This window comes from Puma concolor, chromosome C1 (assembly GCF_028749965.1).
Source record: "Puma concolor isolate L17-30 chromosome C1, mPumCon1.1.hap2, whole genome shotgun sequence".
NCBI lineage: Eukaryota > Metazoa > Chordata > Mammalia > Carnivora > Felidae > Puma > Puma concolor.
In genome coordinates this window covers 122548077-122560173 of record NC_141674.1, presented here as the reverse complement: position 1 = coordinate 122560173, position 12097 = coordinate 122548077, and the positions used below count along the sequence as shown (strand labels likewise).

At 35.9% G+C, this 12097-nt stretch overlaps 1 protein-coding gene and 1 long non-coding RNA gene across 3 annotated transcripts in view; one reads left to right on the top strand and one right to left on the bottom strand.

Annotated features, from left to right (window-relative positions):
• Nucleotides 1-12097, top strand: part of DPP10 (dipeptidyl peptidase like 10) — a 659495-nt gene that overhangs the window by 594599 nt on the left and 52799 nt on the right. For both annotated transcript variants that reach the window (XM_086718449.1, XM_086718450.1), the window contains exons 16-17: nt 3018-3139; nt 4456-4503. In XM_086718449.1, the coding sequence (XP_086574575.1) occupies nt 3018-3139; nt 4456-4503 (170 nt within the window). The remainder of the gene's footprint in view (nt 1-3017; nt 3140-4455; nt 4504-12097) is intronic.
• Nucleotides 5372-12097, bottom strand: part of LOC147578419 (uncharacterized) — a 66986-nt gene continuing 60260 nt past the window's right edge. Inside the window, exon 2 of the long non-coding RNA XR_015255174.1 lies at nt 5372-5664. This is a non-coding gene — a long non-coding RNA (uncharacterized LOC147578419). The remainder of the gene's footprint in view (nt 5665-12097) is intronic.

The window sequence follows — 12097 nt, the reverse complement described above, 5'->3', positions numbered from 1 at the left end:
CATCTACACACCTTAAGGATAGGATGGAAAACTCTGTAGTTTCATTTTTGACATGATGGAACCTCACGCTCTTGGTCCAGTCTCTCACGTCTGGACCTTTGCAAGCCTGAACGTTGGGACCTGACGTGAAGACCATCCAGCTGCTCCTTTTGTAATTTTTTTCATCACCTGCTTTTACAGTCTCAAAGTGTCTTTTTTTTTTTTTTTTTTTTTTAAGGCTTGCATTTCTCAACTACCCATCTCACGGGAGTTTATGTATTTTCCTGAGTGGACTTTTCTTCTGCTAAGACTCATTTTGAATTTTCAGTGCATTTATATTGTACACCGGTAATTTATTCCCAAAGTAAAACCATTGTGAACACTTAGAAGAGTAGATCAAGGGGAAGTTTTTCTCCCCTGCCCCCATGATGTGCAAAACCTGGCAAGATTATTATTTGAGCCAGTAACACTCACTGCTTAGTAAAATAAAGCATTAGATGGGGAATGTTCTCATCTGCCCAATTTTCCCAGATGGAAAGTTATATTCATAAAAGATGCTTAAGGTCATACCTATTTAGTATTAAAATGTCTCCTTACTCAGAAAGCTTTCACCAGGACCTCATAAGAATGACTTTTATTTTTGTCTGGCAAGCAACTTATTAATTCTAGACTTTATATAAACTTTCAAATTTCCATTTCACAGATTCATTTTTAAAGTGTCAAAACTGCCATGGCATATTCTCAATGGAAATTCATCATGTTTGAAGAAGTGTCACCACTGATTCTTACCGAGTAGCCTACACTTTCCTTTGAGAGTAAAAATGCATGTTTAAAGCACCCTAAACTCCCTCTAATACACTGCACACTCTTATTTATGCATAAATTGCTTTCATCTGAAGCGTCTATTTTTATCACCTCTCTCAATAGGTGATTTTTGGATTCTTTGTTTTATGGGGTTTTTGTTTTGTGTTTCTCTTGAGTCTGAAACCCACAGTCTCAATTCTAATGACTTCCAAGGGAAGGACAGCTGTTTATGTAAAGAGACTGATGCTTGTGTTGGTTTAGAGATCTTGATGAACGTAGTGGTCACTTTGTGCTTTTTGGTGACCTGAAGCTTATCTTGAAGCGTATACTCCAGTTGATGCTGGCAGTTGTGAACAATTTAAGGTTGTGGAACTAGTATATCTAAGTGTTATCTCTCTCATTTTATGAAACTCTTAAAGAAAAATCAGTGTCAAAAGATTAGACTAGGCCCATTTCAGCCAATGGAACTATCTCAATCTCTCTTCCCAATATGATTAGCCTAAAATGTGATCTGAATCAAAATGACTTCTTAGATTTGTGTGCTTGTCTTTGTTCTCTAGTGACTGAGGCAGCAGTCTATCTATGAACGGTACTAGTGGAGCAGGCCATGTTATAAAGGAAATATAGTACCAATAAATTTCCCCTTAAGTAGCTCAGCAAATGCCAGTTGGCTTGACTGTAAGATAACGTTACTGTTTAACTCAGAAAACTCAATCACTGTCTTACTCAGGTCATAAAAATAATCATTGGTTGACTAAATTTATGGGATGAGATATACCCGTGAAGAATCACAGATGCTGCCATAGTCAGTGTTAGAATGAATGTTGTCTCAAAATGTGCATTTCTTTATTTCAATAGATTATCATAATTTAGACTATGATCTAAGTAATGATAAATACTAACATAAATCTCTGAGGAACTTGAATCTGAAAAGTTATATGAAGGAGGAGAGAGGGAAAGGGTTTAAATCCTAGTTATGTCCTTTCACTAGGCACGCATTCTTCTCTGTGGAGTGCTGCACAACATTGTGACTATAATTAAAGACACTGAATTTTATACTTAAAAATGATTAAAATGGAAAGTGCTATGGTGTAGGTGTATTTGGATGTATATACACACATAGAGCAATTTCAAAGAGAAAAAATAAGGTATGATTACCTTGCAAGTTATCGTTAGGGTGAAATGCCCTAATGTATTAAGTGCTTCGTGTGTATATTGATCGGTTAGGCCAGTAAAGGAAAAGTTGGATTCTAATGAGCTCAGAATGTTTCAAATGTGAAATTTTGAGTTCATGAACGATACTTAACATCTATTCTCAATGGCTTCTGGTGCCCACGCCAATATTCCTGTACCCATCCCCGTGCCTACAGCATACTGCACATCAAAATGACTATCATTCATTTACAAATGCATATCCAGAATCATGTTTCAGTATTTTCTCCAAGTATAAGATGAAGCTTCACCAGCATTTCCAACTGTCAGAATAATCTATGATACATCTCTCTTTATAAAATATTCTACATAGGAAATTTAACCTTGGGTAAATATCTCAATCCCTCTGACCTTAAGCATCATTGTTTGTGAAATAGAGAGATGATGACTTGTCTCTTTACCTACCTCCCTGATGTCTCAAAGTATGCATGATCATGAAGATTATATTATCGCACAAAACATAATTTTCCTTGACCAAAAATTTCAGGGCAAGTGTTAAGTGCCAGTATTTCCCATGTATCTATTTAGTGGGAAAATTTGACAGATAACCAAATTCTAATGTTTAGAATTCTGAATTCAGGAAATCATGAGATTGATTCTTTGTGTGACTTGTGAAAACTTTCATTAGTTCTTTCAACTAATATTTATTGATGGTGACTTTATTCTAGTCTCTGTGGGCACTTCCTTTTAAAACTTTACAAAGAAATATCTATGGAGAAAAGGCAGATAAGAATAAGTTATATTGAGTCCTGTGGAAATCAGTTCCTTTATTTTAGAAGCATGTATATATACTTTAATATACATATAAGCATAGATTTTAATTTTATCACAGAGAAGAAAACTGTGTCTCTTAACCTTAGTAATGGAAATTGACTTTGTGTTTATATGGTAAGTCCTAATTGACAAGGAGCCTCAATATAAGCAGTGCTGTAGCTCCTGAGTTTATGTTAATGTTTAAATATATGCCACATATTCACGTACCTGGAATGGTACCATTTCTAATTTTCTTTTTCTTTCCCCAGTGCTTCTACTGAAGGATTACTGAATCGTCAATGCATTTCATGTAATTTCATGAAAGAACAATGTACATATTTTGGTGCCAGTTTTAGTCCTATGAATCAACATTTCCTATTATTCTGTAAAGGTAATAAATTATTTTATTTGATCAGTATCTATTACCATCACAAGTAACTATTACTCTCTAGCTATATGATTTGATACTCTAAATTTGTTTGTAATAAATTATGAATTTACTGAGATAAAAATTGCATCTTCATGTAGAAAACATAATTGGGAGTCAACATTTACCCGTGACCACTAAGGGCTGTTTGAACGTGAACTGTTTAAAAAAGTGAACAAGCATATTTACATCAGCAAAGTCCTGCTACAGCAATAAAGTAATTTACCTAGTCTTTAGGGGGAAAAAAAAAAAAAAAAGCCCTCTTATTGAAATATTGGCTTGGCTGTTAAGAGGTTTAGGTTCTACAGAAATTTAACTGCCTGGGTCTAGCATCCTGAAGTTCAGAGAGATTCACCCTAATTCACCCTAATTAGATCTATCAGGTAAAAATACTCTATAGTCTTATATAGGAGTATGGCATGTCTATGTTATACTGATAGGAATCATTGCCCCTTAAAAAGATACTGTAATTCTCAAAGATCAGATGGGAGACATCTGTCCCTTATAATGTGATGGACTGAGTGTTCTTGCTTTAGCTGGTACCTGAAGCTGTCCTGTTTTTAAGACACCCTGAGGAATAAATCAACACATGCTCTTTTTAGTTTTTTTTTTTTTTTCCTCTTGGTATCTAAAAACAAAGTAATCAAAAAAGTACTTGTTTGATGACATCAGGGAAAACCATTAGACCTCTAGTTATAGTTCTGCAGAGGAATAAAGCTTCAAGATAACATCTTACAGTTAACTGAATTAACTAGTATATCTGAAATATTTGGTGATTCCAGTTAAGGTATTTTTTTCAATTAGTATATAATTAGAACCAAATTTTTATTCATCTTATGGATGAGATATTTCCATTCCAGAGTGTGCATCCTTTCTTTCTTGGCTGAGTGGAAACAATTTAATTTTGGATGAACAAATGAGGGGTTATGAATCAGCATTCTGAGTATCACTGACTGTTCTATAAAAGAGTAGTGAAAGAGTAAGGAGCTTAAGATTGGGAACCATAGAAATGTAGAAGTACAAAGGCATTTTGGAGAAGGGAAAAGCTTAAAAACAATCTCTGCAAATGGTTTCTTTCCCCATATATTCTTTTTTTAATAAAATAGCCATAGGTAGTGATTAAATGTAGTTATCTGGTTTCTGTTTCATTATGTTTTTAATATGAAATACTTCCATTTGGAAAAAATAACACTGTCATGAATTGTTACTCATATCTTTAAAATATTTATACAAATTTTTAATTTATACATATTTTTAATATGTATGTTTTTAAAATCCAGGCCCAGGCATCCCAATGGTCAGTCTCCATAGCACGGAAAACCCAGCGAGTAAGTACACAAACAGGACAATGTAGAAGAGTCATGGTGGGTACTGGTATGAGGTATTATATATTCTGAGTGTCATATTCTTATAGAACCTTTTTCAAAGGTGTTTCCAGTATGGGGACAGATGAGTAAGTACCATCAACTTGACCTTGTTTATGTAAGAGAAACAGTAAAGCAAGTGGTTTGAGCCATGTTACAGCTGGAATTGAATCTCGCATGCCTGAAATAGGGTGTCTATCTAAATTGGTGAGGCCTGATTGAAGAGGCCCATTTAGGTACATTTCAGCCTACTAGCCCCTTAGTGCTCTGGTTCATGTTTTTCCTGGGCTTCATATAGATTATTCCTCCTTTTTGTGTACATTTGGGAAAAATATGAAAAATGTTACTTTTTATATCCATTTCCAGATATCCAGGGATTTCTAGTTTTATACATTCATTTATTCTTTTATGTATTTAACTCTGCATCATCTATTGAGAATTTACTTTATCAAATAATAGGACAGAGGTTGGCTGGACCTTGCTTGTCCTATATGGTCAACGTGTTTAAGAAATTAGTAGAGTACATAAGTAAATGCATGCTTGATTGAAGCTTGATTGAAGTAATTTTCAATATGAATAGCCAGATACTTCCTGTCTTCCTTTCTTCCATGTTTCTTTCCCTTCTTTAAATTTTATTTGATAAATACTCTTCTGGTCTAATGATTTACATTTGGCCACTAGGATCTAATAAATCCTATATTTATCAACTTATTTCTCAGAACACCCTCTGAGATAATTTTTTTATGGATGAGGAAACTTAGTCACAAGGAGGTTAAATAACTTGCCTAATTCATACTAATAGGTAGCAGAGCCAGGAATCATATGAGACGTCTGACTCCAGAATAGGATTTGTAATTGATGTAGGAGACTTAGGAGAATGAGTCACTATTGCTTGGTGTTAGGGGTTCATACTGAAAAAGGATCTAGGGTCCATGTTCCTTTAGAAATCCAGGGTAGGGTCCAATCAAAGGTGAGTGACAGGTGAATAATAGTTGTTCTTTCATGAATCATCAAAGGTAGGAGGTATTGATGCCAGTGTCGGCGGAGGTCTATTTGAAGCTAATGTCCTGGAACATGTTTGTTTGGGATCCAGTTCTTAGATGTTAGTTATCACGTGGTAAGGACCTAGGACAAAACCCAGAGAATGATTAGCTTTTTTGCTTCCCCTCAAAGTGGGAACATGGCTTCTTTGGCGTGTTCAGAGGCAAAATATAAAAATGTGGCCTAGCAGAAAAAACAGCAGAGACCTAGCCTCTCTAAAATGGATTCCCCTCAGTTTTCCTACTTCATAATCACAACTATAGGATGGAAACATTGTGCTTTTGTCTTTCACATCTTGTATTTAAGAAGGAGTCTTACTTAGATGCCTTGACATAATGGAGATGCAGGCATTAGACTAATGTTGAAAGACAATATTATTTTTGGAGAACAGAGGAAGACCGTTTATGCTCTTCAAATACCAACATATGGAGATTTCCCCCCTGTTCTAGAAAAAGACACAATTGCTTAGTTTGTAATGGAGTTTTGTGTGGTTGGGAATAGGTGAACATATCATTTAGTTTCTAGTTATCAGTATACATTTTAAAGAGGTTATGGTAAGCAAATTAATCTGTTCAGTATTAATGCTAATGTCAATGATAATAAAACAGAGTATTTGATAAAATAGAGGCTTGCATTTTACAGATTATGAGTTCATTACATGCCTTTTGTGAGATCTGAGACAAATTAGCATCTCATAGGATCAATTTCCTTGTAGGCAAATTAGCAAATGAATTTTTCAGGAAGATGAGATATATTTGCAACATAGGATGCACTGAATATGTATTATATTGCATATTCTGCCAAAATGATGATTTTCTAAAAATTTCCAATCTGACTTTAACCATGTTTTCTAGTAATATCTACTGCAAACAATGAAACGTTTTTGTTATGAGTGAAATAAGCCAATTATGATTATCTCAGGGTCAAAAAAACCAAAAAGGGGCACGTGGAGTAGTCAGGTGCTTAATTTTCTTTTTAAAAGACATGTATTGAGATAAAACACATTCAATATCAAGTAAATTTTGGGGTTAATGGATTTTGTATTAATCTTTGTTACACTAATGAACTAATCATAATTCGTTTGGGGCCACATGAAGTAAAATAGGATATGAAAAGAAAAATGAAAATAACAAACATGAAAACCTTTAAACCTAATAGTTATCAAAGAAATGCAGAGTGAAACACTGTCATATAATTTTCCAAACAAATTAGTAACATCAAAAACTTACACTGCTAATAAGGATATACTCTCATAACTTGCCGGAGGAAATATAAATTATAGCAATCTCTTGGAAAAAATAAGTCATAAGCCTTAAATGTTCTATACATATTTACCTGGTATTTTTTCTCTTAATGGTGTACACTGAGGAAATCATGCTAAGTAGAGAAAATCTAACAGCATTATTGATGATAGTGGGGGAAAAACATAAATAATAAAAGAGGGGGATTTGTAAATAAACTTTAATTAAATATTAATTAGTGCCCTGAATATTTTCCGATTGTCCTCCCAGAACCACTGGATCCCAGTTTCTTTCCCCTTTGGTTTCTGCCTCAGAAGTTATCTATACGGATGACTTAGGTTCTGTTCCATTTGGCTGCCAGTTAGTTTCAGCTAAAGTGAATCTCCTGGATGACTGAAGAGAGGGAGAAAAGAGGTTTTGGGAATATCTATTCTTCCATCCCTATCTACCCCTGTGGAGTTACCCCAGGTTGCCACAACTCCTAGCTGAAGGTCACATTGGATTCACACAACCATCACTGCTCTCTGCCCTTGACCTGCAAGCATAGCCACTAAGCCCTGGGTTACTGCCCCTTATGAACTCCTGTCCATATATTTGTAAATAGTTTTTCATTAAAATGTTATCAAATTATTCTAAGTCAACATTGGTTTCCTATTAGGATTAAAAATAAAAATGTTTACAAAAGACAATTCTTCAAAAATGTTTAAACTATATTTTTAAGTAATCAAGGAGTCCAGATGTTTATGTCACACTAACAAAACTGTTTGAAATGCATCTAAAATTGTAAGAAAATAATACAAATGTTAAAATTCTTGGATTTGCTTAGCAGCCTTCCAGGTGACCTTTATTCTTTCTTCTTGAGTATTCCCTAACATTCTACAATGAACATGTATTGCATACATATACATATATATATATACGTATGTGTGTGAGTGTATATGTACGTATACATATATATACATACACACATATATGTGTGTGTGTACATATGTATGTATATACACACATATTACTTTTTGAATGAAAAAGAAACCCTTCATTAAAATGCTCAGTGCCTTGAGAGGAGGTATAAATATGTAAAACTTTAGTTATTTCAAAAACCTTTATCTCATATTATTACCATTTTCTCTTTCTTCTTTTTACATTTTCATCTTTTCTTTCTCCTTAATTTAGCATACATGATTGTCTCCTTCTTCCCATCTTATCTCGTGTTCTCATATCTCTTTACTTCACTTCTACTTTCTTTTCTTTCCCTTTCTTCTTCCCAATTTTCTGTTTTCAATTTCCTCTAAGATCACATCTTAACATTTCTTCCTCTTCACACTATTTTGCCAAAAAAACTGTGTATTGTGTTTTTGGAATTTATGAAAAAAAAATGCTACCAGCTCTTAATATTTTCAAAATGGCTTTACTATTTCCTATATTTTTTTCTTACAATATTTCTTTGTTTAAAATAGAATTGACTTTTTCCCCCATGCCTAAATGAATGGCCTTTTTATTTAGAAGTAAAAAATTGCTCAACTGCCCTGTACTCATGTATTTAGTTTATATGTAATTAGGTTTATTTTTTGCCATTGATATTTGATAATAAAGAGAAATCATTAGTATATAACACTCATTGGTGCCTCTGGCTGTATCTATTCATTTATTCATTTGTCAATTAGCCATGTTAATAAACCACTTGTCATTTATTTAAAAAATAGCCAAAAAGATGATCTGCTAGAGGTATAAAAGTAAAAATTTAATAGGATTTATTCTTTAAAAACTGTCCTCCTTGTAGTTAGCAAATATCAGGTGACACTGGCTTCCTCTAAATACAAAACAAATGGTTTTATCCACAATTAAGTGCATTTTTATGACTATTCTTAATTATAGATGCTGAATCTTTGATTAAGGTATATAGAGTTTAAGCATACACATTTTAATTTTTATAACAATATTTGGTATAGCTGCCTTGAAAATATCCTATTTGAATATCTGGAATTTCTTACATTTTAGTGATAGAAGAAACCTCTGAGAACATCTAATTTCCCAAATTTGTATTGTAGAGGATGGCACTTATTTACAAGAGATGTGGTTTGATGTGCCTGCAATCACACAAAATTCAAAGGACAGTGCAGGAAACAGAAAGTTAGATGGTTCTAATTTCCTCTGATAGAAGTGGACACAATTTCAAGGAAGCAAGTCAGTAGAAAGGCAAAGAATGTGAATGTACAACGATGAAGGGATGAAAATATTCAAACTTGCAAGATAAAAGTTGTTCCATGTGGCTGGAAAGAAACATTTAAGTTACAAGCACAGATATATGTATGGGTGATAGGGGCAAGCTGGAGCCAGGTCATAAGTGTCTTATGTTTCATTCTAAGGAGTTTAGATTTAACAAAGTATCAATGATAGGGGCGCCAGTATCAATGATAGGGGCGCCTCGGTGGCTCAGTCTGTTAAGCATCCAACTTCAGCTCAGGTCACCATCTCATGGTTCCTGGGTTCAAGCCCTGCATCAGGCTCTGTGCTGACAGCTCAGAGCCTGAAGCCTGTTTCAGATTCTGTGTCTCCCTCTTTCTCTCTGCCCCTCCCCCACTCATGCTCTGTTTCCCTCTGTCTCAAAAATAAACATTAAAAAAAAAATTTAAAGTATCAATGATAAACCACTGACAATTATAAAAAAAAGAAATTTGTATTCTGGCCATGGAGTCACTGAACTAAAAGTAGAAAAAGCCTCTTGCTAGGGGGGAAAAAAAAAAAAAAAGAAAGGAAAAGAGAAAAACTGGATAAAATAAATAACACTTTTCAAGCATCTGACAATAGTCAGGATAGGACTCTGATCCCTAGAAGAAGGGAAATTAGTGAGATTAATGTAATCGCCCTGGCTTTCTGGCTGGAATCTTTTTCTGAATCTCAGTGCAATGAAGAACAATCCAAGAAGAATACAGTGGTATCTCAGAGTCATACTAAAGACAGAGACTGGAGTTCAGAAAGGTTGAAGCTTTGGGAATGTTGAGAAGATGGGCAAATACAATGGATAGGAAGAGGCAAATGGGGACCAAACAAAACAAACAAAACAAAACAGAAATCTTAATAGGGCTGTGGAGGATCATCTGAAGTCCACTGCAGAAAACACCTAGCTGGGCAGACGTAGGAAGATGCTTTGTGAGCTTGGGAGAAGCCAGAGCTCAAAAAGTGCGGGGATATGATAAAAGTTCCAATCAGGCAACATACTAGAATGTTCTCCTAGGAGACAGCCCACAAGAGTCATGCCTTAGTAGTAGAGCAGCACTAGCCGCATAGCAGAGGTCAACCAAACCCACACTAAAAAAGATATTTTTTCAGAGCCTTGAAATGATTACGCTGAACTGCAAAGAGCTTAAACCTATGCCAGAACAAAGTCCAACAGTTTCCAAAAGAACAAAATCCAAAGCACTGTAAATATCATAATGGTCAGAATCCAATAAAACACTACTGGCTTTGTGGGGAAGCTAGAAAATGTGATGCATAACTGGGAAAAAAGCTAGTAAATAGAAACAGACTCAGAAATGACAGGGAGGGAACCTTCTGACAAATACAGTAAACCAGCTATTACATATATGATTTTGAAAATCAAGCAAAGGTTGAATACAATGTGAATATAAATAGAATATTTTCAAAGGAACTTTATGAACTTAAAATATCTGCAATAAAAACTTCACTGGAAAATACTGAAAGTAAATTAGACACTACAAAAAAATCAGCAAAATTGAAACATTATCAAGAGAAATTTCCAAACACAAAAAGAACAAGAATGGAAGACATGAACAGAGCCTAAGCTAACGTAGGTCATGATCTGTATCTATGATATTTTTAACTGGAGTCAAAAGGAGAGGCATGCAATAAAACATATGATGAAGTAATGGTCAAATCCAAATAAGATGAAAAGTATAAAATAGCTCAACAAGCCTCAAGCAGGATGTATCCCAATAGAAAAGGTTATTTAAAAAACAAAACAACCTTACATCATCAAAATTAGAAGGACATATTACATCCACACATTACATACATGGTAGCAAAGCCAAGAATTAATGCAAATGTCTCACCAGGGGGAAAAAAAATAGAGCAGTCTTTAAAATGATGACGGAAGAATTCCAGAGAAGGTGGCAGAATAGGACAACCCCAAGCACATCTTGTCCCAGGGATACAACTAGGTAACACTCACATCAGTGTAAATAACCCAGAAAATGCCAAGAAGACTAGCAGAACACAGTCCACAACTAAGGGGACTCTGGCACTGTCTGAGGGAGGGAGGGATGCTGCCATGGCACAGAGGGGAGTGAAGCAGACTGTCACATTGGGGAGCCCACATGGGGAAAACAAATCCTCATGACATTTGGCTTTAAAAACCAGAGGGGCTGGGGCGCCTGGGTGGCGCAGTCGGTTAAGCGTCCGACTTCAGCCAGGTCACGATCTCGCGCTCCGTGAGTTCGAGCCCCGCGTCAGGCTCTGGGCTGATGGCTCGGAGCCTGGAGCCTGTTTCCAATTCTGTGTCTCCCTCTCTCTCTGCCCCTCCCCCGTTCATGCTCTGTCTCTCTCTGTCCCAAAAATAAATAAACGTTGAAAAAAAAATTTTAAAAACCAGAGGGGCTGAACTTCACGAGTTTTTACAACCAACAGTACTCAAAACGTAAAATTTGAAAACTGAGTGCACTCAGGGATCGCCTGGGTGGCTCGGTTGGTTAAACTTTGGACTCATGTTTTAGGCTCAGGTCATGATCTCTTGGTTCTTGAGTTCAAGCCCCACCTCAGCCTTCACACTGACAGCGGGAAGCCTGCTTGGGATTCTCTCTCTGCCTCTCCTCTGCTCATGTGCTCGCTCTCTAAGTAAACTTAAAAAAATTAAAAAAAAAAAAAATGAGTGGACTCAGCTCTGGGAGAACGCTGAGAGCAAGAGGAAACTGAGTCCCCACCCTTAAAGAGACAGCACAAGAAACAGTCCACAGAGCCACAGCATAGAGGCAGCATACAGAAGGGAGATTTCTTCACAAATCTATCTCATGAGTGTGCTGGAGTGGCAGGGATCCTTGAGAGACTTCAGAAACAAAGAAGCTGGTGGGCACCATTTCCTGCCCCCACCTCCCAGCATAAACACATGACCACTGACAGGAACCAGCAGGGTCCAGACATTCGCTATTTGCTAACACTGCACATCCTGCACACCTCCGTACCCTGCACTTCGGATCTACCCCCTCCAGCCAGGCTGGCCTTAGTCCTAGAAAATGCAGATCCCCTCCCCCAGAGGATAAACA